Source organism: Culex quinquefasciatus, chromosome 2 (genome assembly GCF_015732765.1).
Source record: "Culex quinquefasciatus strain JHB chromosome 2, VPISU_Cqui_1.0_pri_paternal, whole genome shotgun sequence".
Taxonomy (NCBI): Eukaryota; Metazoa; Arthropoda; class Insecta; order Diptera; family Culicidae; genus Culex; species Culex quinquefasciatus.
The window spans coordinates 148,204,915-148,232,668 of record NC_051862.1 but is presented as its reverse complement, the minus strand read 5'-3'; the positions used below and the strand labels follow the sequence as shown (position 1 = coordinate 148,232,668).

The 27,754-nt window shown below is 37.5% G+C and overlaps 2 protein-coding genes across 13 annotated transcripts in view; both read left to right on the top strand.

Annotated features, from left to right (window-relative positions):
- Positions 1–27,754, top strand: part of LOC6041584 (protein NDRG3) — a 183,494-nt gene that overhangs the window by 102,872 nt on the left and 52,868 nt on the right. For 7 of the 12 annotated variants that reach the window (XM_038256106.1, XM_038256108.1, XM_038256109.1 and 4 more), the window contains one exon: positions 14,910–14,996. The exons of 4 other annotated variants lie outside the window; for them this stretch is intronic. In XM_038256106.1, coding sequence (XP_038112034.1) covers positions 14,910–14,996 — 87 coding nt within the window. Of the gene's footprint in view, positions 1–14,897; positions 14,997–27,754 lie in introns of all 12 variants that reach the window. One more of the 12 variants, XM_038256107.1, reaches the window with a different exon arrangement.
- LOC119767458 lies at positions 23–3,906 on the top strand. Its single transcript, XM_038256118.1, has 2 exons — positions 23–522; positions 3,252–3,906. The coding sequence occupies exons 1-2, from the start codon at positions 153–155 to the stop codon at positions 3,650–3,652; spliced, it is 771 nt and encodes a 256-aa protein (XP_038112046.1). The 5' UTR covers positions 23–152; the 3' UTR covers positions 3,653–3,906.

The window sequence follows — 27,754 nt, the reverse complement described above, 5'->3', positions numbered from 1 at the left end:
AATTGGCTGATCCGAAATTCAACATTAGTGCGGGTGTGGACATTTTACTCGGGGCCGAACTCTTCTTCTCGTTATTGCTTAGCCAGCAATGTAAAATAAATGTTGGATATCCACTCTTACAGGAAACTGTGTTTGGACATATCGTGTCAGGGATGTACGCGGGGCGTGGAGCAAACCCATCGCTGTGCATAATCAGCAGTGCCAGCGGGCTGGATGCCATCCTAGAGCGATTCTGGCAAGTGGACGACTTTGACCGCGGTCGAGCGCTGTCGCTAGACGATAGGTGGTGTGAGGATCACTTTAATCGCACGGTTTCGCGTCGGGATGACGGGCGTTACGTGGTACGGTTACCAATCCGCGAAGATCGAAGACCTTTTCTCGGTGACTCGTATAATCTAGCCCAGCGTCGGTTCCTGGCTAACGAGCGCAGATTTGGATACGACCAGCAGCTTCGCGACGACTACCTGCGATTTATGGACGAATATGCTGAACTCGGACACTTGGAACCGGGCTTACGCACAGGTAAAGAAGAATTTTATTTGCCTCATCACGCCATTCGGCGACCGGATAGTACAACTACTAAAACTCGCGTCGTTTTTTATGCATCCGTTAAAGGTTGCAATCAACTATCATTGAATGAAATACTGCACTCGGGCCCAACAGTTCAGCCTACACTATTGTCGACTGTTTTGAATTTTAGATTGCCAAAATATGTTTTTATTGCCGACATTGAAAAAATGTTCAGGCAAATTTGGATTCATCCAGAAGATCGAAAATTGCTAAAAATTGTTTGGCGTACAAATACGCAATCACCTTTGGAAACTTATCAGTTAAAAACGGTCACGTATGGAACTGCCTGCGCTCCTTTCCAGGCTGCTAGAGTTCTAAATAAGTTAGCTGATGATGAAGGGCATCGCTATCCCTTAGGAGCTCACATTTTGAAAAATCACACATACGTGGACGACACTCTAGCAGGAAGAGACAGTCTGAAAGAAGCAATCGAAGCAACTGTGCAACTTCGGCAACTGTTACAGTCTGGCGGATTTAATTTGAGAAAATGGTGTTCAAACGATCGCCGAGTTCTGCAACAAATACCAACAGACCTGGTGGAGATGCCCCACGAGATCGAAATCGATCGCTCCAATACAATTAAAACGCTTGGATTGTTTTGGAATCCACACGAAGATAGCTTCGGATTTAAAATTCCCAAGTTGTCTGCGTTGGACAAAATCACCAAACGCATCGTTGCCTCAGAGATGGCCCAGCTATTTGACCTTTGCGGTCTAATTGGGTCAGTAGTCGTGGGGGCAAAAATGTTTGTTCAAGGGTTGTGGTATGAAAAGTTCGCATGGGATCAGGAACTTCCCCAAGGGCTTGCCAAATCTTGGCACACATTCAGAGATCAGTTGCCATATCTTTTGGAATTCCGAGTACCACGGAGAGTGGTGGTATCGAGAAAGTTTATGTTGCATTGTTTTTGCGATGCTTCCGAAAGAGGCTACGGATGCTCTGTCTATGTGGTGTCAAAGGACCAACATAAGTCGTATAGCAATTTACTCAGCACGAAGTCTCGAGTCGCACCATTACGAGAACACGACATTACCCGCCTTGAGCTGTGTGCGTTTTTGTTAGGTTGCCAGTTAATAGATACGATATTAACCACCACAGAGTTTGTAGCTCCAGTTGTGTTCTGGACCGATTCGTCGGTGGTATTACAATGGATACAAACACCACCAGCAATCTGGAAGGTATTTGTGTCAAATAGGATTGCGGAAATACAAAGACTCATGAAAGGACACACTTTACGACACGTCCCAACACATCTAAATCCTGCTGATAGACTGTCAAGGGGAATTCTTCCAATCGAAATATTAAACGACAAATTACACGTACACGGACCGGATTTTATTTGTGAATCAATCGAATCCTGGCCCGCAACCAAGTTTGACAAATCAGTATTGAGCGTTGTCGAATCGGAACGCAGACCAATAGTTGCTCTTTTTACGGCGCTAGTTCAAAGCGAGCCCGAAGAAATCTTTACAAAATTCTCTGAATTGGCAAAACTAATAAAAGTGACAGTTTACTGTTTAAGATTTTGCACCATTCTTCGAGAACGGTCTAAGGGACAAAGTCTGGGAAAAATACAACCGAGAGAAATTGATAACGCTCTCAAGACTTTAATTCGCTTAGCGCAATCTTATTCTTTTCCACACGAATTGAAGTTGCTGGAAAAATGTAAGGCAGAAGATTGTACGCAAACCGAACTCAACTTTAAATCGCTAATAAAGGGTTTGGATCTATTCCTAGATGAATTTGGATTAATTAGAATTAAGGGTAGATTAGAAAAACTGTCTGCTCCATTTGACACACGGTGTCCGATTTTGTTGCATGATGATCACCCCTTGACTAAATTAATCGCTCGCTCTATTCATCTCCAAACCTTGCATGGTGGGCCAACTTTAATGCTAGCTACTTTGCGCCAGAGATTTTGGCCTTTACACGGAAGAAAGCTGGTGCGAAATATTGCGTACCAATGTGTGCAATGTTTACGATGTAACCCTAGAAAAAGGGTGCAAATTATGGCCCCATTACCTACAGTAAGAATTACACCAGCTCGCGTCTTCGCGAACTGTGGATTAGATTATTGCGGTCCCTTTTTAGTTCGGCCCTTGATCGGAAGAGGCGCTGCATTAAAAATGTATGTTGCATGTTTCATTTGCATGGTATCAAAGGCGATTCATTTGGAGTTGGTACCAGATTTATCATCACAGGCCTGCATAAATGCAATCAAGAGATTGATTGCGCGCAGAGGACGTTTGCTCACACTGCACTGTGATAATGCAACCACATTTAAAGGAGCAGATCGTGAACTTAAAGAACTTCGAAATGAATATATTGCTCAGTTTCAAACTGAGATGTGGAACAATTTCTGTTTGGCTCAAGGAATTACATTCCATCACATTCCTCCACGCTCTCCTCATTTTGGAGGATTATGGGAGGCTGGTGTAAAATCCTTTAAGCACCATTTTAAGCGAATTTTAGGAAATAAGTCGTTGCGCCTCGACGAAGTTACCACATGTGTGACTCAAATAGAGGGTATTTTAAATTCTCGGCCGTTAACGCCGCTTACAAATGATGCTGATGATTTAAGCGCATTGACTCCTGGACACCTGATTATTGGAGAACCGCTATTCTCCCTCCCAGAACCAAACGTGTCAGAGTTGAGTATTAACCGATTGAATCGATTCCAGGAAATGCCGCGTACCGTCCAAGATTTTTGGAAACGATGGACTCGGGATTACGTTCATCATTTGCATCAACGTCCAAAATGGCACCAAGGAACTCGAAACCCTCAGGTCGGCGAGTTAGTTTTGTTGAAACAAGAGAACCTTCCGCCGTTGCAATGGAACATCGGACGAATAACCGCCACACATCCGGGCAGAGACGGCAGGTGCAGGGTGGTCGACGTCCGCACCACAAGGGGAACTTACCGGCGTGCCGCAGCAGAAGTATGCCTGCTGCCAATCGAAACCGAGAGCAGCAAATTAGAAAACCCAGCCCAGCACCAGATGCAGCTCCCGACAAGCCAGCCCGAACTGTAAAATTGTCAGAAGCTCGGTTCAAGGAGACTGATGAAGCAGAAAGTGAGTAAAGGAGTTGACCCAGTCAACTAGGGGCAGGATGTTTGTAGTAACACGAATTGTTGTTGAATAACAATAATTGTTTTTGATTAGGAATGCAAATCATCTCGGCGCAGCCCTACCACAATGAATTTGGTAGCGGTGGGCTGCGTTTAGGTGTTTCCGCCGTAGGTTAGGACAATTACGATAGGTATGATCGGGGAATAAGTACAAAAATAAAATCACTTGGAATTCGACCGCACACAGGACTACATCTCTTCAAAACCCATCCGAACATCTGGCCAACGCCGATAAAATATCGCGCAAATGAAAATGTCACAACTATGAATAGGGAAGGAGAGAGAGGATATAAAACAATCCAATGGATTAGTTTGAATAATTTCGGTCAAATCAGGTAAAATTCACATATTAATTGAAATATATTTTTTTTAATTTTCGATTTCCAATCAATTTAAAATGGTGTTCGATATTGGTAGAAAATGAGTATTTGTCAACGATTTTGCCATTTTTTGCATTTCATGTGTCAAAAGAGGTCATTAGTAGTCATTTTAAGTATTTCCATACAAATGTTCATACAATTTTGGGGGCTGGTAATACAAAATGATCTCTTGAGAAGGGTTTTTCTGATCGATTTGGTGACTTCGGCAAAGTTGTAGGTCATAATCAGGACTTTACAAAATGGTAAACGGTAAAAAACTTAAAGTTGAATTATCATACAATTTTTTACATGTTTCAGGGTACTTTAGGTTGCATTTTTTTTGATAAAATGTACCGTTTTTAAACTACATGTACTTTTAGGTATACATTACTATTTTTTAGGCTTTTTATGTTTTAAAAAAATGAAGAAAACACCTCTGTAATTTTCAACTGACGATACCTGAGAAACTAATGGTTCGATTTTCAATGTTAAATTCGTAACTTTTGCGAAATTGTATAATCTTTTCCATAAAATTAGTTTCAAAAGTATCATCCAAATCAAAAATACAAAGAAAAGTCAACCTACGAAATCGTTAGAATCACTCAAATATAAAATACAGTAGTTGTTCGGTAACTGGGCTGAGAACGTAGCCCAGTCACCAAATGTTGCTCGTTAACTGGGCTGAACGAGGGGACCACCGATGCGTAATATTTTCCAGATAAATTATAAAAATAAAAGTTACTCTAATTTATTTACAATGCTTACTTTTAATATTTCTTTAATTGTAACTTGAAATTAAACAAAAGTTTGAAAAAAGTTTTTTTTATTTATTGAATATAATTTTTGCATCCATTAACCCCTCGGTCATTTTGGTTTGTTTTGGTTTTTTAACGTTTGTCTGCTTTTATCGAGCGCCCAGTTAAAAAGCAGCCCAGTTAAACAACGCCCAGTTACCGAACAACTACTGTATGTCGAAATCTGACAAAAATTTGCACAGATATTGATAAATATTTATTCTGGGTGACGCTTGAAAAATCTGACTTTTCCAGATGTAGGGTAAATAATCCCTTTCTAGTCAAACGCCTATCTTCGTCATACGGAGAGCTTGATGCTCGATTAAAGCTCCAAAAATACTATTTAGGCTTTAAGTTTTCTATTTTGCGAGACGATTCCTCATCATTTTGTTGGCACACACATCCACACGCAAGATGAGAGCTTAACTGCTTAACGAAAGTCGATATCAATATCTTTTCACTTGCGCTAACGTTTTAAAAGCGCTTAAGATGAGAAATTGCTTCCAACTACCGGCAACATGATCTTTTGAACATTAGTTAGTCACTCACATGAAAAAAAATCCCGAAACATGTAAATAATTCGCAAGCACCATCAAAAAATCAAACGCGCCAAGCAGGCCTGCAAAATGTTTCCAACCCACCGTACACATGAAGCAAACCAAAATGTCAGTTCACTGCTAGCATGTGACTGTAAGCCTACTGTGTCCGTTCAACCACTGCCGCCTGACTCGTGCCGGTCGGCTGCTGGAGAATGAGAGACGTGAAAAAATGAGCTACACTCACTCAATTCGTGTCGTATGACTGACTCGTAAAATCCTCTCTGAACACTATTTTGACTATTTTTGAACAATTGAATGGTTCTAGACTGTGCAAAACACTTAAAACAACCATAACTTTTATTCAAAATTACATTTCCACGCATAAATACCAACTTTTGTGTAAAAACTTGTTTCTTTATGTGTGTGCGTGCAACGTCGAATGAGCGTTGGTCGACTACTGCCTCGCATTGCAGCTGCTCAGTGAGCTAGGGCACTCACGACTGAGTCGGGTTTGTTTATGTCACGGTTTTGCGATTCAGTGAATGGATCTGAAAAAATCGTGTTTGCGTCGCCGATTTTCGCGTCAGGACCCCTGACATTTTCAGCTCTGGCGCCAAGTATGTTGACGTTTGACTTTTGACGACCCATTCCAATCGAAGGCTGAAGAAAACCTAGCGAGAAGCGAAGGCAAATAACGAACAAAGGGTGGCCACCAACACTAACACCAGCAGCGCCTGTTGGAGTGGGCCAGTGATGCCAGGAAATTTTCTCTTTAAATGCTACTTTTCATCACAATTGGCAGCACTAAGCAGACACAAAGGAGCACAAGTAGAAAAAAGAACTAAGCTGAAAAAAGAAAAATGGGCGTAGCCCAATGCATTCTCGTCAGATTAGAATACATTTGGAATTTTTTTAAATGCTTGTAAACGGAACAGAATAACATTTAGTAAAAGTGAAAATAAACAGAAATGTTCATAAAAAGTTGCTCTACTCGTTGGTGTACTCGGTTTTAGTAAATTTCAAGGTACACCTCAGATTATTCAGCATCATTCAAACATGACCGCTTATTAGGCTTAAAATGGGTATATTTTCCCTATTTGGCAAACTGGCTTCCCTGCCTATCACTACATGAAATTTCTCTCTTTCGCTCTCCCTCTCCCTCTTTTGGCTAGGAAAAAGGTCGGCAGAGTCTTGTCACTCGCGCTTGGTCGCTACAAACATTGTCAATATTTTCTGTGATAGGCTTTGTTTTATTCATTGCTTCAGTTGCTTAATTAAAAAAAAATATTAAATGCATTTACACACCATCAAACACACATTTGACAGTAACTTACATCATGTAATATTCAGATGGATGGCTTACCGTGTTTTTGCATGTCAAACAATTGTAACCCTTTTTTATTTGATAAGCTTTATTTCTAACTGAGTATGCTCGTGTGTAAGTGTCGCTGACCACGCTGGAGTGGACCAATCAATTCATGAAGGATTTGGTCAGCGATGAGTAGTGAGTATACAATCGCGGGCTGCTTTGAAATGGCATTAAAGCAATTGTTCTTGTGAATTGTACCACATTAAAAATGATATATTGTTGGAAAATTGTTAAAAATCTTATTCCTGATATCCGTTCGTATTGTTTCACCCCGAGAGAATGTTGTTTTGCCCAAACCAAACCAGCACCGTAACAGATCCCGTCGAAATCGGTTTCCGATTGGAAATGTTTTTCTTTTGCGGAGGAAATAATTTTCCAGGTCGCGATTTTCCTCGCCCCCTCAAAGCAGCTGGAACAGTTTGATTAATGTTTGTTTCGTGGTAAATAGCTGCACGCCACTATCGCGTATGGTTGCCGGAACTTTCCTCTCAACTGTTTTCAGCTCTCCACATATTGTGGGAAAACTGACCAATTCAGCAGTTTTCCCAACCCAGCATTAATCAATCCACGTGGCTTCCCAGTTTGGGGAGCTGCAATAAAATTGCGAAAACTCTCGAATCCAATATTGTTTCGCTTATTTCGCTGACCCAGTTGGGTGGACGTCCAGGGAGTTTAAATTGGAAGCATTTTATTGGCCGTCTTACGCGGTGGAAAAGCGCTTTCCAGCGAGAAAAAAATGGGTAACAACCATAAATACGAGATTACAGGGGGCTTCTTTTGGGGCTGAACAACAACGAACGTAAAGGTGCGGGGATATTTTTGCTTTATGTGGCAGCCAACATGTGGGCTTACAAAGTGAGGATTTGAGAGTTGAAATCTGAGGGAAGTTTGTATCTGTTGATTTAATGGAGAAAAAAATATTGTGGTGTGGTATTATCTCAGATTTTAAAAAGACATGAGCATAATTTTTTTGAACAATTTTCATCGAAAATTTCACACCATAGTTCTCAAGCAGCATACACAGAAAAAAATCAATTCCCGTAAACGTGAATTAAGTTCACGAATGTGAGATCCACGAAGGAATTTATTCATGAGTATGGTGCATTTGCACCATAAACGTGAATATATTCCTTCGTGGTTCTCATAATCGTGAACTGACTTCACGGTTTCGAGGATTGATTTTTTTCTGTGTACTTGCGACACAATTTCGAGCTCAACCCCTCTATTGAAAAACGCTTATCGCCCATCAATTGAGCTGTCAAAGATGCGTGCTTTCTGGGTGAAATACCAACGCGTACAGTGAAATCCTCACCCTTGCCAGATTAGTCCGAACTTGTAGCAGAGAACAGTTCAGTTCGCAGCTTAGACGTTGCGCTAGTTGGTTCAGTTCAATTGTTCGTACTTGAAATCCTTTTCAAAAAATGGAGCAACTCCCGGTGGAAGATTCGTAAGTGTACCGTTCCGGATTTTGTGTCAGCTTGCTTCTGGTTTTTTGGTTGTGTTGCTACTTCTGTAAGTTTCTTCCGCATCATCCATGGCATCCGAGTCCAGTGGCCCCTCTGTGGTCCTGGTGCTGGAACTGGCACTGGCCAAACTCAAGTACGTTGCTCAGCTGTGTGAATCATCTGCATGACACTAGGTAGAATAGTTTGCTTGTGCTTACAAATGCCCTAAAAATTCAAATTTAAGAAAGTGACAAAAAAATCAATGAAAAGTAGTCTTCTTCAAAATTTCACAATAATAATGGCGCAAAACAAAGTGGTGGCTTCACGCAGATAAGCCTTATCGCAGTGTCGTTCGATTTGCAGCAGTGCTGTCTTTCTTCACGAACCAACTGCTGCTGATAACACTGCAGTAGGCCAGAGTTGCTTCAAAGAGGTACTAGAATTGTTATCGGTCTTTGCGGTATAAACAATAATACAATTCTACTACGAAGTAGAGCAAGTCTGTTAATCACTCTGTTCTGGTTGTTTATGAGTAGGAAACTTGCTTGTTTACAAACAATTGTTATCAAATTATACGCTTCAAATGGTGGGAAACTTTCCAACCTGTGCTAAGCCAGTGGTTCCGTAGCGTTTGAAGAAATCCAATCTCTTTTAATGTTCTTTAACAAGTAAACCAGGACTTGAAACCATTCGACATTTTCAGTCAATGTCGGCTAAATGCTCCCCACGAACGAAAGTCACTCACATAGTCACTTGACTCTCACCACAAATAAATTCACGCAGGGTACGATCGTTTGAAAATTTACCGAAATTCCGATCACGTTCGTCACGACTGCATTCGAATGATTGCTGTCACCACGCAGCACCGCACGAGCAAAAATAGAGAGAGATTGAGAGAGAGAAAAAAAAACGAGAGAGCAAGTGCCGAGCGGCTGCTTGAGTGCTGAGATCGGTTTTGTTCGTTGCAACTTCGTGTGCGTTCACTGACGTTCGCTTATAGCGTCATCAGTAATTTCATGTTAAACCAATCTAAATCAAAAGTGCTGTAATGGGTTTGTGTAAAGTGTGTTGCTTATTTTTTATTTATAAAAATATTTTCAAATTTATAACTTACGAGCTCATTGGAACTGAGCCAATTTGCTTAACATTCAAATTTCACAGCACGATTTCACGACTTCAAGCAATCAACATTCGCCCAGACACTGTTGCTTCCATTATCGTCCTGGTAACAATTTTCCTTCGCCAAACTAGCAAAAAAAAAAAGGTGAAATAACATACAACAAATGCAAATTGAGAACATCACCCAAGAATTGCAAACTCATGCTTTCCGTACTCAGCCAGCAGCAAAACAGCACCGGAAGTAGTTTGGTTCGCAGCAAACATTTCTACAAAAGGGGGGGAAAACTAGCATTTTCCAACCAAATTGCTTGGGCAAGAAAAATAATAGTTGTTGTTGAAATCAATTTTCTGGGTAAGAGAAATTGGACGGGTTGAGCGGTGAGCATATTCATACCCCCTCACGTGTGCACATTGGAAAACTCCAAAATTCCAAGCAATCGGAGACCGGGTTGTGCAATTTTCCGGAAGAATGTATACCTCGTTTTCGCCGTAAGATGAAACGGAAAGAAAATGGTGAAGACGGGCACGACAGCCTTAAAATATGAATAATGTTGGCGATCGATCGATTTTTTTCTTCCTTTTTATTTCTTCCTTATGTCTACCAAATAGAAGCCGCCGACGATTGGAGCGCGTTTCAAGTTGTGTAAATAGATAAAAGTCCTGGTGATTAGATTTTATGGGCTGCCGGCGGGAGAGGGCGTCAATTTTTGTTCGATCAGAAAATTTGATCCCATTACGATTGAGAGTTGAGGAAATAAAATTTCAACAAAAAGTTTCATAAAAGTTAGTAGGCTGTAGTATTCAGTTTTGAAGATATTTTTGTGAAATCGTCTCATGCAAACTTGATTTTGATGTCTAGCAAAAAAGATGAAAATGTTTAATAAAGTTCAAAGCATGGGAAATGTCCCTACAAATGCTTAGAACATAATCCTCCCTAAGAAAAATAATCATAATAAAATTTCATCAAGCAATTTCGGTAAATTTTGATTTTGAAAAAAGGTGGAATTGAGGTTATGTTACATAAAAAAGGTAACTTTCATCCATTTTTTTCTTCATCCGTCAAAACAAAACGTTTTTTTTTTTGAAAAAGTTATCATTTTGGCTTTAACCATAGGGTTTTCTTGGTACTTCTCCTCTACTATTCAGGATGCTAGGTTGTTTCGATGGTTTGACATTGACGGGATCATGACAGTTTGGGCAACATGGACACGTAATTCATGGAATTTCGATCCCAAGAATAAAAATTTACATTTTGACGAAAATGGCAACAACCTGGAATGACTGAAGGTTTTTTATGCTTGGAATAAATGACACTTTATGGTTAAAATTCAGATTTTACAGATTTTTCTTGAACTGACTTTTTTGTACTTCAACAATGTTCTTAGTCATATCGAGAATGTCTGTAACATAAACACCTGCACCTTTTTTCATAACATTTCGGATCTTGTGTTTTGAATCGTAGGTTTTTTTTTATTATTTTCATTTTTTTTGTCTTTTATCATGTTGCAAATACAGTTACAAATACCGTCATCAGAGGTGACATTGGTTCTAGGGGAAGTCACCCCTGATGACGGTAAAAAAAAATGCTAATTTTATAAGAGCATTTTTACCCGTTTCACCATCCTTAAAATACCTGTGTTGAAGAACACAAATATTAACAAAAATTGCAGTACCATTTTCAAGGGTCTTGATTTTCGGCTCAAAGATCAGAAATCACTCACTCATCGCCGAGCGAATCCTTGATGACTGAAACGCGCAACCATATTCGCAAGCGAATACGACCCGCTAGCTGCCAGCGCGTTTGCCAATCGCTTCACACAGCGAAACAAATACTTCGTGGATTTCTCTCCCTACTTCGGTCGTTGACCCGATTCACAAACGAATATGTTCAGAGAGAAGGAAATCTAACAAAATACCATCGAGGCGCTCACTTGGCCTGCACCACCACAGTTTGCCGTCAATATTTAACGTCATGATTCGAATTCCCGGACGCTTCGAAACCCGGACACCTCATCTTGTTTTATCAATTATTTGGATATAAGTTCGCATTATAAATGTCAAAAATGGGTTATTTGATGAATTCTAACATCAACTTTCATTTAAAGTTTGTTTGAACGCTGTAGTTCAGGGGTGACCAAAGTATGGCCCGCGGGCCAAACGTGGCCCGCGAGGTGTTTTTTTGTGGCCCGCGGACCCATTTTGAACGTTCATGTAAAATTGCCCGTTGACCACTTGTAAAGTGATTTTATAACTCAAGGTTTATTTTTATCTTTTTTATGCTTACTTTTTTTCTATAAAACGGATTAATTATTCATATTTTGATTCCCATTTTACGACACAAATATTTAGTGCTAAAATCTTAATAATTTAATCAATTTCAAACGTTTCAATATGAGTGTAACTAGTAATTATCGTCCAAACTTTCTTCAAAATGGAATTGATTAAGGTAGAAATCTGTAATAATTGCAAAAACATTAGTTTTCCATATTAATTTGACAGTATTAATGACCTTTTTTATGAACTGACCTTCAAACTGACTTTGCACTTAGAAACCTTCCCTCGGGATTCGAACTCATGACAGTTGGATAACGAATCTTATTTGATAACCATCTGATTAAAATGTTAAATTGGGGGAAACAAAGCTGTTGCAAATATTTTACAAAGCTTTTTTCGATTTACCCTCTGTCCCACTGGGAAAAATTCTTTAAAAATCAGGGCAAAAATTACTTTTTTCAAAATATTTTAAAATATCAATTATTTATAAGTGGAATTAGCAGAATTCAATTGCAATGCATTCCTCTGCGTTTAGAATCATTTTGAGCATGTTCGGATTCATTTAAAAATAAATTGAATTTTAGTAAATTTTCGATAAACAGTTAGGCATTAAGTTTTTTTTTCGATCAAATGTTTTTTTGTCGAATCTTACAATTTTTGAAAATAATGATTGCAAATCTACTTGACGGATGTTTAAAAACATATTCTTACATTTTTTCTCATTGAAATGTTGAAGTTCTGGTTCTCAACGATTTTTTTCATTAGTTACACCTTACACCATTTTTTAACCTTTAAATTTTAATGAAAACACAAGTACATTCAACAAAATTTTTATTTTCAAATTCTTAAAACAATAAAATCAACAACAGTGATCGAAAACTGTCATTTAGTGTTTTCTATTATTTTAATCAGAGAAAATGTTAAAAAATAAAAAAAAGGTTTAAAAAAGTTCAACTGATTATTTTTTTAGTGTTATAAATTCTAAAAGTTTTATTTATTTAAAAAACCTTTTTTTATGAATTTGGCCCGCAAAGTCATTAGATCTTCAAATTTGGCCCGGCGTCCAAAAACTTTGAGCACCCCTGCTGTAGTTAATGTCAAAACAATAAAATAAAATAATTAGATAACCAATAATGCGAAACATTTCACGTGAAATATTTCATAGGCGTCCGAAGCACTGGGAAGGCAAAGCAGGAATTGATGGTTTTGATTTCCTTAAATTCAAGCAAATTTTCATATAAAATATCGATTGTTTTGATGTGACCAGCTTATTTGAGACCTAAAGAATGCCATTCCCTAACATTTCAGTCCAAATTTGTGCGATTCATTAGCAAAAACGAGTGTCCGGAATTTGAAGCAAAAGTGTCCGGATTTCGAGTCAGCTTTTAACAGTGTCCGGGATTCGAAGCACAACAAATCATCTAAATTTTCAAATTCTGATGAAAAATTGTTAGAAAAGACATATTTGCATGCATTCTCTTAAAACTGACTGTTTATACTACATCCTGATGATATTTCTTAATTTCCAACTAATGACATGATTTTTTGTCAGCTATAACAATAATGATGTGCTACTAAGTGTCCGGATTTCGAATCAAGACGTTATCCAGCATTATGGAGAATGTTGTCAAATGTGTCTTTGATGTTGTGTTATCAACAACATTGCAAAATATAATTAATATCATTGAATTTAAGCTGTTTCATAAATGATCAAAACAAAGCCGATCACAGACGGTTTCGAGTCAGCTTTGAGCGACATAGCGCAATCTCTCTCTCTCTCTCTCTCTTTGAGCCACTCGCTGTGCTACCCAATTGGAGTGAGAGGTAGAGCAAAGAGAGAGTATTCAGTAGCGATTGGTGTGGAAGTGAAAAACGGTAGAAAACGGTCAGAGCAGTTTTTTGTCGCATTCGATTTTTGATCGCGAGTGAAGGGCCTTTTTAATGATTCTTTTCTTGATTACTCCACAAACCATGTGGATACTGTTTTGGAAACATCAACCCCAAAATGGAACAACTGACCTTTTTAAATTCATTTTAAACATTCAGGTGGTAATTTCAACAATTTCAATTAATTTAAAGTTATTCTCAGTGTTGTTTATGTCTTTTTAAAAAAGCAATTATTTATATATTTAAAAAAAATGTCTAAATGTGTTTTAGACAGCTAAAAGCATCAGTCAAGTTTACATTTATTATGTTATAAATCGTTCAACTCAACTGCAACTTTTAGCCCCAACAAGTTGCCAACTAATCAAAAACTCATGATTTATGAGCACCTTTTCTTAGAGCTTCCGAGAACGCTCTTGAACGGTCTGTGCTGCGAAACTTTGCCTCAACAAGTTTTCCGAAAAGCTCTCCTTTCTTACCTACCCGACGATAACAACAACAAAAAAAAACTCTTTGATCAACAAGCCTTTTCGTCGGAAAAGCCCACCCGAAAATTGAGCCCCACCAAACAAAGCGACACTTTTCCGGGCTTTATCTCGTTGGGTTTCGGGTTTTTGCTGTTGGTCACATTTTCCGCCTCCATTCAGGAAGTTGGCCAAGTCCACTCGGCCAAGCATGACCACCACTTCCTGGATATTCTGACGACGACTAACGATTCGTTTTTATGATTGTTTTGCTCTCTTGGGGAGAGAAAATTACTTTTTGCTGTTTCGGACTAAGCCGATGTGATACTTAATGTTTCGATTTATCCTGTCATGTGTCATCTTGGTAATGCCATACCCCATAAGCTAACCCTTACAAGTTAAGTCTTAATCAATAAGCTATGCTAACCAATGTTTCAATAAGCTTACATTGCTACTATGCTCGCTAAACACATAAAAACGCACTAAACCATACAGCCAAGAAAGATTCCGAAGAATTCTCATTGTTAATCACTATCGTTCAGCTTCTACTTCTTCAGAAAAAAAAGCTTCAAATCAACCCCCTGCAGAAGACAAGAAAACCAAATCACACAAACAAACACACCCACACACACACTTACACTAATCTCCTGTCGCTATCTCTTTCTTGTCCATTTTGAGTTTCGTTTGATCCTTTAATTTTCTGCCAATTCACTAATAGCATCCTTAATTCGAGCTCTTATCTTTCAACTTGATCACTTTTTCTCGTTTCAATTTCAAGTTTTCTCTCTTTTTCCTTCAAACTATCCTCTTCTCTCTCTCTCTTTCCATCCTCACACACTCTTTTTTTTTTTGTTTCTGTTTTCGCCTTTTAAACTAGTTATAACCTCCCCCGTCCTTAGTTTCTAGTTGACTTCTCGAGATTTCGTCTGGCCTCTCTCTGCATGTACTAGTATTAATTTCAGGGACCGCACCGGAAAGGGAGCCCACCCGAACAACGCCAGAATGCCATCCGCACCAGCTCACACTGCCGAGGAAGCGCGCCTGTTGGGGTAAGCAAAAACAAAACGTCAAAAACAACAACAAACAAAAATGAAAACAAAAACAGATTTTTTGTTTTGTTTTGTTTGGTTGTGCGTTAATTTAATTTAATTTTGATTTCAACTTTTTGTTTTCTTTTCTTTTTGTGTGATTATTGGACTGCGAGTGGGGTTTTGTGCGGATTTAATTGCGTGATTTTTTTTTTATTTAACCAGCATTGAAAACATTTCCACAACACAGCGAACGCAACAAAAAAAAAAATAGTCATTCACAGCTAAAAACAAAGCTCATAACTGTACAGTTCGAAAACGGCTCTCATTTTCCTCTTGACTGACTGCGTTTTTAGATTTATAGATTAGAAAGCGTATTTATTGCATATACACGTTTAGAACAAAGATAAATGTTTCAACGATTTCAGGCGATGACAAGCGATAGAAACGCGATAAGTGCGCGATAGTTTTGCGATGATGACGGACGGGTGCGCAACACCGAGAGCCCCTGAACACAACCAATCATTATAATGCAAATCAAAGCTGTGGTGTTGTGTGGGTGGGCGTCACTTGTGTGTGAAAAGCACACTCACATTGAGAAACCTATAGTATTTAAAAAAATGTCAAATAATGTCACGCGATGTTCAAATTTATTAACAAGATTAAAGAAGAAATGTTGAAATCAACTGAAAATATTTTAACTTGGCAGTTTGCCAACTTCACTTGTTTGTGTGTACCCACGGTAAATGAATGGGGGTCGGGGTGAGGGTTAATCCCATGGATGAATAAAAAACGTCGACGACGGGTTTTGCTTCAAATCCGATCAGTCTCGGGTGGATTGCTTGGAGGCAAGCTTGCAGCCTCAGTGGTTTGTTTACGTGCTAATTGGCGTTGTAAACAATTTGCGTAGATTGATTGAACAACGGAGGTGGGATTGTGCAGTGTGAATGCGAAGTTTTTCATCCTCATATTTTGCACCAAAATTGAATAGTACAGCGACTTTAATGATTAAGGGGTTATATACATGTAAGAAATCACAAAATTTCATATTAAAGAAAATGTATTGAATACACTGAAAAGATGATTTTCAATCACTCCATAAAGTTTCATGAAGATATTTCATTATTAAACTGAGTAAGAGACGATTGTAGCTCAAAATTTTGCCATGCGCAAAGCTGACTGTCAAATTTTCTGAGCGTTTTGCCTTCCTCACTGAGGTAAGGCTATAATCCTGCTCTAAAAATGAACTTTTTATTAAAAGCTCGAAGACCCACCTTCATGTATACATATCGACTCAGAATCGAAAACTGAACAAATGTCTGTGTGTGTGTGTGTGTATGTGTGTGTGTGTGTGTGTGTGTGTGTATGTATGTATGTGTTCAAAAATCTTGCCAAGTTTTCTCAGCACTGGCTGAACCGATTTTGATCGAACCAGTTGCATTCGACTTGGTTTAGGGTCCCATACATCGCTATTGAATTGTTTGAAGTTTCGATAAGTAGTTCAAAAGTTATGTATAAAAATGTGTTTTCACATAAATCCGGATCTCAATTATATGCATGTAAACGATGTCCGCATCCATCATCCGACCCATCGTTGGTTAGGTAATCGAGAGACCTTTCCAACGAGTCCACAACATTGAAGATCTGGCAACCCTGTCTCGAGTTAAGACCACTTAAGTGATAGTTATGTACTTTTTTGAAGCCGGGTCTCACTTAAATGCATGTAAACGATGTCCGGATCCATCATCCGACCCATCGTTGGTTAGGTAATCAAGGGACCTTTCCAACGAGTCCACAACATCGAAGATCTGGCAACCCTGTCTCGAGTTATGACCACTTAAGTGATATTTATGTACTTTTTTGAAGCCGGATCTCACTTAAATGCATGTAAACGATGTCCGGATCCATCATCCGACCCATCATTGGTTAGATAATCAAGAGACCTTTCCAACGAGTCCACAACATTGAAGATCTGGCAACCCTGTCTCGAGTTATAACCACTTAAGTGATATTTATGTACTTTTTTGAAGCCGGATCTCACTTAAATGCATGTAAACGATGTCCGGATCCATCATCTGACCCATCATTGGTTAGATAATCAAGAGACCTTTCCAACGAGTCCACAACATTGAAGATCTGGCAACCCTGTCTCGAGTTATGGCCACTTAAGTGATATTTATGAATTTTTTTGAAGCCGGATCTCACTGAAATGCATGTAAACGATATCCGGAACCATCATTCGACCCATCGTTGGTTTGGTAATCAAGAGACCTTTCCAACGAGTCCATATAATAGAAAATCTGGCAACCCTGTTTCGAGTTATGACAACTTAAGTTATATCTGTGTACTTATTTTTCTGGACCTAAAAAAATAGCTGAAATATGTGCCCAAACCACTCATATTACCCATTGTTGGTAAAAAGTGAGGAAGGCATCAACCACACAGGTGGATTAAGTTAGTTTTTCTCCAAACACCGAGTTGATTTGAAATCACGATTTTTTTAATTTTGCTTTAAAAAAAATACAAAAAAAGCAAAATCCGGTGCTTTTTTTATATTAAAAACATGTAAATATTTTTATCTTATTTAAAACAAAGTTTTTGAAAATCGGCCTTCGTCATACACACGGGACCGGTTCAACGAGTCTTTTCCAAAATTTTGAGCCAATTTGAGCAAAGCATTGTTGAGATATCGTGGCACCCGTTTTTTTTAAACGGCTAACTTCAAATAACATTTTAGGTTTTAAGTAGGCCATAAAAGCCTATTTAGGCCGTATCAGGGTTTTCAGAACCATGATAAAACCTGTAAGTTTAAAAATGTTACTAGGGTATATCTCAGCAACGATGCAATCAAATGTCTTCAAATTATTTTGGTAAACAGATGAAAATGTATATTTTAATACTCTGAAAACAGAATTAAATAGGCTTCAATGTGTGCTCATACCAACCTCTGACATTTTTGCCAATTTACATGTATGTAACCCCTTAAAATAAGTGTAAAGATCAACATGTAGCTTGACTGCAAGTAAAAATTCATGCAACTGCAAAAAAAAAATTAGTTTTATAAGCTCAAATCGTATAATAAATCATAAAATGTGATTGATAAAATGTTCTCTGGTATTTTTTGTTGAGAAGTATTTTTTCATCTAAGTGTTTGGACAGTAAGTAAAATGAATCCATACTCCACAATCCTAATTTTTTTTAAGGACACATTAGGTTAAAACGAATAAAATTTCGAATAGAATTTCAGAATAATTGTTTGCTTCATAGCAAATAACTTTTCATAACCAAGTAATAACCAAGTTTACATTTTTCGGCCACATCTTTAACAATACAAAGTAGTTTTTCAATGATTTTATAATGGTTTAAACATGACCATAAGTGACCATTTCTAAAAATATTTTTTTCAGAAGTTCAGAAAATTTGCTATAAAATTGTCTACGAGACATTGAAAATTGGACCTCGGGTTGCTGAGATAGAGCCGCTTTAAGAAAAAGAATCACGAAAATTGAAGTTTTCTTAAGGGGTTACATACATGTAAATCGACAAAAATTTCAGAGGGTGGTTTGAGCACACGCTTGAACTTTTTTAAATCTGTTTTCAGGGTATTTAAATATACATTTTTATCTATCAATAAAATCAATTTGAACACATTTGGTTGTATATTTGCCGAGATATAGCTATTTGAAGTAAGCAGTTTCAAAAAACGGGTGCCTCGATATCTCAACACTGCTTTGACCAAATCGGCTCAAAATTTTGGTGAAAACTCATTAAACTGGTCCCGTGTGCATGACGAAGGCCGATTTAAAAAAAAATATTTTAAAAAAAGATAAAAACAGTTTTGTGTATTTCATAAAAAATTTCGTCAGTTTTTGATTTTTGTATTTTTTAAAAAAACAAAATCCTAAAATCGGGCTTCGTCATGCACACGGAATATGTCTTGAGAATCTTCAACCCAAATTTTAGCCAATTTGGTCTATCCCATCTCAAGATATCGTGGCACCCGTAAATCAACTCTGTGCTCAGAGAAAAACGCTCACAAAGTTTGTCAGTCCGCTTTGCACATGGCAAAAGTTTAAACTTAAATCGTCTTCTACTCACTTAAATCATGACATATCTCCATGAAACTTTAAGGAGTGATTGGAATTCATCTTTGTAAAGGATTTAATAAATATTCGGAATTATGAAATATTGTGATTTTCTACATGTATGTAACCCCTTAATCTCACCAAAATAACCCACCATTTTCTAATGACGATATCTCAGCAACTAATGGTCCGATTATCAATATTAAAACATGAAACATTCGTGAAATTTTCCGATCTCTTCGAAAAAAATATTTAAAAAAATTTTAAATCAAGACTAACATCTTAAAAGGGCCAAAAATTTAATATTACGCCCATTTTCAATGTCTCTTAGACAATTTTCTAGCAAATTTTCTGAACTTTTCAAAAAAAATATTTTTAGAAATAGTCACTCATTTTTACTATTTTTGAAAATTGAAAAACTGCAAATATTTCGCTAAAATTAAACTTTCAGTGGCTATATCTTGAAAATGGAGCCCTTTATCAAAAAATCTGTAAAGTACTTTTCGATTGCAAATTCAATTTTGCATTAAAAAATAATGTCAAACTTGTTTTTGCATGAAACTTCGATTTTTTCCAAAAATCACTATTTTTTCTAAAATTCATAACTCGGCGGCAGATTTTTTGACCATGATTCTCTATGGCTCAAAAGTTGCGGATTTTTGCCCCCTAAAACATATCAAAAAATCTCGAAAATCTATTTTGGGGAATTGAGTTTTAGTGAAAAAAAGTTGATTAAAAAATCTGCAATTTTTTTTCCGTGTACCTTTTTTTTCTCAAAAGTCCTCAACAATACCTACAACTTTGCCGAAGACACCAAATTGATCAGAAAATTCACTCAAAAGTTACAGCTGTTTGAATATTTACATACCATTTTTGTATGGACAGCAGCCAAAATTGTATGGAGACTTGTATGGATGAACCAATCTCACAAAATAGTTTATTTGGTCATAGGGAAGGCCCCCACAAAGTTTGAGCCAAATAAAAAAATACAAATAAAATCCATTTCCGGTTTTAGTAGAGAATTGCTCCTATGCTCTCTACGATTTACGGGTGCTGCGATATCTCGAGATGAAATGGACCAAATTTGCTGAAATTTGGGGTGAAGAATCTCAAGACATATGTCGTGTGCATGACGAAATTCGATGTTTAAATTTTGCTTTTTTTTAAATACAAAAATAAAAAATAAAAATATTTTTTTATGAAAATCGACCTTCATCATAAACACGGGACCGGTTTAACGAGTCTTCGTCAAAATTTAGAGCCGATATGGTCAAGGCAGTGTTGAGATATCGTGGCTCCCGGTTTTTTTAACTGCTAACTTCAAATAGCTTTAAGTCGGCAATACTACAACCATATGTCTTAAAATTTGTTTTGTAAATTGATGAAAATGTATATTTTTATGCCCTGAAGACAAATTTTAATATTGTATAAGTGTGTGCTCTTACCAACCTCTGACTTTTTTGCTTACAGCATTTGCCTAAAAAATGTTTTTAATTAATCTTAACTGATTTGGCTCAAAATTGGCACAGATACTTATTTTTGCCTAAGGAATCGAGTATTCCTTATGTCAATTTTTTATTGTCACCCTACTGTTGCTTCGTTTTTTGATGACCGATCGTAGAACTACACCCAAAGGAAATATATAGCTCAAAATCTGCAACAGTGGATTTGCTACAGAAAATGTTACATTTTATAACAGTTTTTGCAGTAAGCTCATTGCTAAATTTTGCCCGCGTGTAAACATGTCAGCGATCTGCAGTTCTCACCAACACATATAATGCTTTCGCGTCCCCGAGCAATACTCCAGAGAGAACAATATGTTCGCGCTATGTTCCTCACAATTCAACAAGCGTCCATAGCGCGGTGGTAGCGTGTTGGATCAGCAACTTAGAAGTTTTTGGTTCAATCCTCGTTCTGTTAAGATTTTTTTTGCAATACAATCAATCAGCTGTCGGTAATGTCGATAATTGTCGGTAACGGGCAAAAATGTCATACCCCTGTATCGAAAAAAATGTATGAGGACAGATTTCATGCAGATTCTGATATACTTTCATGCCGCCATGTATCACAATCATGCGACCGCCGGTTGGGTGTAGTGGTCCGATTCCAATTACGGATTTTTTTAATTTAAAATTGTGATATTTTCTGCTCTTTATATAAAAAAGGTTTATTTAAGGTAATTTTGAAATATTGGGTTCGATTCGAATGTTTCGAAATAATGTTATATAAAAACCTTTTCGATTTTTGTGAAACTTGTCTAAAGAGATAATGTCATCGATCCCGAGATCAATGTTGAAATCACGTGATAGAGGGACGGTACGATTCTTTCCATTTTTTTACATTTGAAAAAGACTTATTTCTCAAATAAATGACACCTGAAATGGTGATGATTTGAATATTCAGTATAACAAAGATTTTTATGTAAATTTGGACGACTGTTATGGCGGCGCACTTAAAATATTTTTTTTATAAAAAAAAAACATAATGGCAACCAAATATCAAATTTCTTTATATTGATAAAAAAACTGTCTATCGACACTGCCATGTCATGTCTTTCCTTGTAAATCAAGATGTGTTCCTCACTTCAGTGCTAATTGATTTCTCAAGAGCCAGCTCGAGCTCGAGAGTGTCCTCGCCAGCCAAAACAAAGCCACTTCCTCATGGCGCGCTACAATCTCGGTGCGGGGAGAGAGTAACAACCGGGTGGAATCGACGATGTTCACCATCGTCGTGTCACTTCCTCAGGACGTTTCTTTGGCTGAGGGGCGGTGATTATCACGCTGTCGTAACACCAACAATCGTGGTTGTCATTTTTTTGCCTTCCCTTGGCTTATTTTCTTGACTAGATTTGAAGTTCATTTTGAGAAAAAAAAATGAAAGAATGTTAAATTGCGATGACGTTTAAATTTAAATACCATGGATAACACTGGTTTCAAGAGACATTTTTTTTTTAAGAAATGAAATTATTTTTCACAGTGCAATTTTCGTTCCACTTCAATCGCGCCAGCAACATGGCTTGATTCTCTCGCCCAGAGGAATCTGTTTTCCTCCCACTAATCCCTTCTCGGCCCCTCCACTCGCACCCATTTTTCCACGTCCATTCGGGTGGAAAATGAAATGCTTAGGCATTAGCTTATCCGCCCCATCATCAGCACAGCAACAGCAGAAAAAGCTCGTCGTCCGTCACCCGTCGTCGTCGTCATCGAGCTTTTCTTCTTTTTGTGCCACTTTTTCACCGCTCGTCTCCCAGAAAACGGTTGACGATTGTGAGTGATTTTTCCGTGTCACGTTGAGCGCTTTTCCGCGAAATCAGCTTCAACGGGGAGGAAAATCAATTTATTAGCGAGGCACACATACACACAAGCACGTGTTTGAGCCACACCCTTAAGCGAAAGCTCAGACTGGGCTTGTTTTTCCCGGAAAATGGGGTTTTCTATGGTGGAAATTGCTGCTGCGGCATGATTAGTTGACTTTTCAAAGTCTCGTCCCCTTTTGCTGCTGGAGAGGAGGGAGCTTTCGCAGTCTCCGGAGGGTGTTTACTCTGCTTGATGAGTTAGTTGAAAAGTTTGAACGCTGTCCGGTTGGTTGTTCGATCAAACCGATTACACCATTGTTGGTATTATCTGATGTAAGGGATCGGGAATTTTAATATTGATCAAAATTTCCCAGTTTTGTAAACATTATTAAAATTTGTCCTTTTTTGGATTCGCAAGAAATACAAAAAAAGGAGTTTGCAATTTCTCATGGCTTATTAAATCGTATCTCAACTCTTCAACTTTTTTTAATTGTGCTGCAGGAAGACACCTTTTCAACGAAAAAATATTGTCATTTTGGCAGCTTATCAAAATAAGCCTTTAGAAAAATCAACAATTTAAAATAAATATAATTATTTGAAAACCCACGCTTCTATACAATTTTTTCAAAGGATACGATCCAAGTTGTAAATCTCAACTTTTTTATGGTCAGAGTCGAGGGACATAAACTTCAAATGATTTTTCAGAAGCAGTGGCGGCCCGGAACTAATGGTTGATAAAAGTTGAAAAAGTGGACATTTTTGTTTTCGTTATTTTTTCGACGCCGTCTTGCTAACATGTCGTACGTCACTTTTTGACGTTCCGAGAAAAATGCATTTTAATGTTTGAGCAAAAACGAGAGCACGCAATGTAAACAATAACAAACACTGCTGAAAAGCTGAAAATAATTTGAATGAATTTCATATTCATTATTCATTTTAAACTAATTCAAAATAAGGTGTATGTTTTTAATAAAATGCATCCAAAAACAACTTAAATTTCTAATAAATTTTGATTCAACAAAAACCAAATTTAATTAAAATTTCATTCCATAATAAAATGTTATTTTTTTTTTAAATTTCATGATTGTTCTTGAAATATTTTATCCTTAAGAAAAATTATAAAAAGAAAATGAACTGTTCACAAAAACATATCGATCTAAAATTCGTTTTGTTATTCGATAAAAAAAACCTTCTGAACACTTATCCAATTTCTCTTAAAGTTCAAAAATTGAACGCCCATATATATACGATGAACACGTGGAGAAGCATCGATTGCATTATTATCACTAAATCATCATGCTACTTTATTTAGAATAGTTCAAATTGTTACAGGAACATCAATAATTGTAATTTTACTACTCTAAAGAATGTTTCTGAGCCAAAACTTGAGTGTATGCTCTGCCACGTGATCACCGTCTGACTTGGGGCGTCGTAATTTTCACCTAGCCGTCATAGCATATTAAGGACAATGCGTACATTTGAAGGGTGAATCGATGATTCTGGAGACACCGGACGTCGATCCAATGCGCACCTTGGGGACAGAATGGACAAACCTAATTTCTTCTGGAATTTGTTCCTTGGACCATCCCCTACACAACTGTCTTTATTCCGAGTGAATCCATGTTGTCCCCAGACCTTTAGGAACGATTGAACGAAAAGCATAAAAATCCCATAGTAATTTACATGTAAACTTTAAACCGCTGGGGACAGGCCAATTCTCAACCAAATGGGCTGATATTTGGCATGAGAGTCCCTATGGATATCCTCTACAAGGGGAACCTCGGTTTGCCTGATTATGAGAACTTTTTTGTTTGGATGAAACACCCTAATATATATATACAGCAATTCCATTTGAAAAGAGCCTAAACCAAAAAAAAGTTCTCGAAGCTCAGGGGTTCCTTGGCCAAAATAATTAGACCCGTATTTTTGTTTGGCCATTAGGGTGGCCTATCGTGCTAGGTGGTTCAAAAATGGTTTCGTCATTTTCGCAAAACCACTTTTTCTAAAATCATCCGATTTTAGCTGCTTAGACGCAAAGAAAGGTGATGAGTTTCTATTTGGGAAAAATAGTAAAGTTCCAAAATCTAGCTTAACTATTGAAAAGTCGTATGAAAATTAAAATGGCGTTTTGACCGTGTCTGGACCAAAGAGCCTATGTCTGAAAATATTTTTATCGGATTTCGGAAAATTTCACATAACATATCAAAATTGGCGATGTCGAACCGTACGTTTGGAGATACGATTTTTGAAAAAAACTGCGCGCGCCACGCGCAAAAACAGAAAATGACGAAATCGGCAAAAATCAACTTTTTCACTAAAACTGCGATAACTTTAAAATTTCAGCGATGACCTATACATGTCTGGGTACCAAAATTTTCGTAATTGAGAGACGCAACTTTTGGTACCATAACATCTATAGGTCATCGCTGAAATTTTAAAGTTATCGCAGTTTTAGTGGAAAAAGTTGATTTTTGCCGATTTCGTCATTTTCCGTTTTTGCGCGTGGCGCGTCGAAAACGCAGTTTTTTTTCAAAATCATATCTCGGAAACGTACGGTTCGACATCGCCAATTTTTGATATGTTATGTGAAATTTTCCGAGGAATCCGATAAAATATTTTCAGACATAGGCTCTTTGGTCCAGACACGGTCAAAACGCCATTTTAAGTTTTCATACGACTTTTCAATAGTTAAGCTAGATTTTTGGAACTTTTACTATTTTTCCCAAATAGCCAAACTCATCACCTTTCTTTGCGTCTAAGACAGCTAAAATCGGATGAAATGGCGCGGAGATATGATTTTTAGAAAAAGTGGTTTTTGCGAAAATGACGAAAATTGCCATTTTTGAACCACCCTAGCACGATGTAGGCCACCCTAATGGCCAAACAAAAAAATACGGGTCTAATTATTTTGGCCAAGGAACCCCCAGAAAAATTTTGAGCCCGATCGGAGAACTTTTTTTTTGGTTTAGGCTCTTTTCAAATGGAATTGCTGTATATATATAAAAAATTTCGACGGTTTTGTTCGAACGTGAATCAATTTAACACGGAACGTCGGATCGAGGTGCTCTTTGTTGCGTTGGGTTTGTATAAGTCCAAGGATGGTTTATATGCTAAAAAATTGCCACTTTGGCCACTCTGGGCCGACTCCGGAACATCTGCAGATTGTATGGGAAAAGTTGCTTAAGGGTGGGCTTTGTACAGGACACTGGGGAAAATGCCGATTTTGACCATTGACAATGTTTTGTAAATAACTTAGCTAAACGAAACTATTTTCAAAAAACCGGCACGTCACCGTGTAGTCACATTGTAAGCTATCAAATTCTGCTAAGAAATACTTTATAAAGTTGTTTATTCAAAAACTCTGGTCCATGTTTTACAAAATATCTTGTATTGATTTATTGCATTATTTATTTTTATTCCGTTCCTCTCAATGCGTTAGGACTACACATGGTTGCCGGCACTCGGGCGCATTCAAGCGTTGCAGGTTGGTCGTGATGATCAAAATGGCGAACACCTAGGGTAGTGTGTACAATAATAGACTGAATCTTTGCATTGTTGTTCCAAACATTTTTAATATAACATATTAGTATTTCATGTATTTCAAGTATTCAAAATAGTTCCATTATTACTAGTATTAGGTTTTGTAGAATTTCAAATAATCACAATAATACTGATATTCAAAGAATTTGTAGTGCTGCAAGTAATTCAAGTACCATCATCACGGGGTTGAATTGGGTCTGGGGGTGAGATTGGGTCATAAAAAAAGGCTGAAATTTGTATGACCCAATCTCACCCCCAGATGACGGTATTCTTAGTATTACAAATATGTTAAGTAATTTAAGCATTTCAAGTAATTCAAGTAATAGAGAATAAATTGCAAATATTTCGAGTATTGGAGTAATTTCAATATTTCAAGTATTTAAAATATTATTCTTTGTCCTCATCTCCCATATGTCTTCAAAAAATTTGGGGGGGGGGGGGGAGGGGATGGCTTCGGGCTACGGGCCTGTTTCATGTATTTCAAGTATTTCAAAAATGTCAAGTTATTCAAGTCAAAAAAAAAAATCAAATTATTCGCTCTACAGCATTGCCTTGGCGTTCTCGATTGGAAACTAGGTGTTCGAAGGCTTGATTGTTGAGGCAAACCTCTTTTTACACCTTAGCTTCCATCCACCCCGGGAATCGAACTGACGACCTTTGGATTGTTAGTCCAACTGCCTACCAGCGACTCCACCGAGACAGGACCCAGGGAGACGACTCCTACACCTGGACTGAGCTAACGACCTAACCTCTAGGTTAGACCGGGGCCAACATTTACTTCCCGTCCGACGGAAGGCGTGATCAGGCAAATCTCGTCTCAAAAAATGCCACCGGGACCGTCTGGGATCGAACCCAAGCCGATTGGGTGAGAGGCAACCACGCTTACCCCTACACCACGGTCCCGACTAGTTATTCAAGTATTACAAGTGTTTCAGGTATTTCAAGTAATTCAAGTATTAGAGAAAGTATTGGAAATATTTCTAGTATTAGTATTAAATTTTGATCACAGCAGGCTGAATAAGCAAACAAGCTATACGTCAACAAACAAAAAAGGACAAGACGAAGTTTGTCGGGTAAGACTTGTTTTCAATAATTTTTCAGAAGCAATAGTTTTTTCAACCACTGCTGTTTCATGATTTAATATAACTGGAATATTCATATACTGAAAAAGTACTTTTATTTAATGATTTAAAAAAATGTTTCAAACATGTTCAACGAAAAAACCCTCTTTTTGAAAAAAAAAACACAATCTTGATTTCAAAGCAACAACAAAAATTTATTCATATGTTTTAAATTCAAGATCAAAATTTGAAAATGTTAGTTTCAAACTTAAATAAAAAAGAAAACAAAGTAAAAAGTAGCTAAATGTTTCAAACTATTCCAGAACTTCAATCCTTATATGTTTGCACAATAGGCCGTCCCAAAAAAAAAAATAAAAGTTGTCAAATCTTCGGTGCTCACCCCTAGAATGATAGATTAGGATGTCAGGAACAATGTTTTCATACAACAAAAAATTCCCAAAAATGGTGTACAACTTACGCGCGGAGCTTGAATGAAAAAAGTGCATTTTCCGAGTATATTTCAGAAATGCGCGTAACAATCATACTAAGTCATTCAAATTTGGTCGCCTTGGGCTTCAAGTGATAGTTTAATGTCCCCTGAACAAATTCCTGTATAGACATAGTCCATAAAAGTTTGTGTTTGGGCATGGCAGGGCTTTTTAGGGAGAAAAATTTGTATTTTTTAGACAAAAAATTTCAAAAATCACTCCCCAAAACCAGCCAAAAAAATTTGCTGCCAAAACTAATGCATTAAGCTTATAGGAAATTTTACGGAGATCATTTTGCTTTTTTAACATT

Coding starts and splice junctions, on each gene's coding strand:
- LOC119767458 (XM_038256118.1), top strand. CDS start 153: ATGTACGCGGGGCGTGGAGCAAACCCATCGCTGTGCATAATCAGCAGT. Junction 523..3,251: donor GGAACCGGGCTTACGCACAG/GTAAAGAAGAAT, acceptor AATCGATTCCAG/GAAATGCCGCGTACCGTCCA.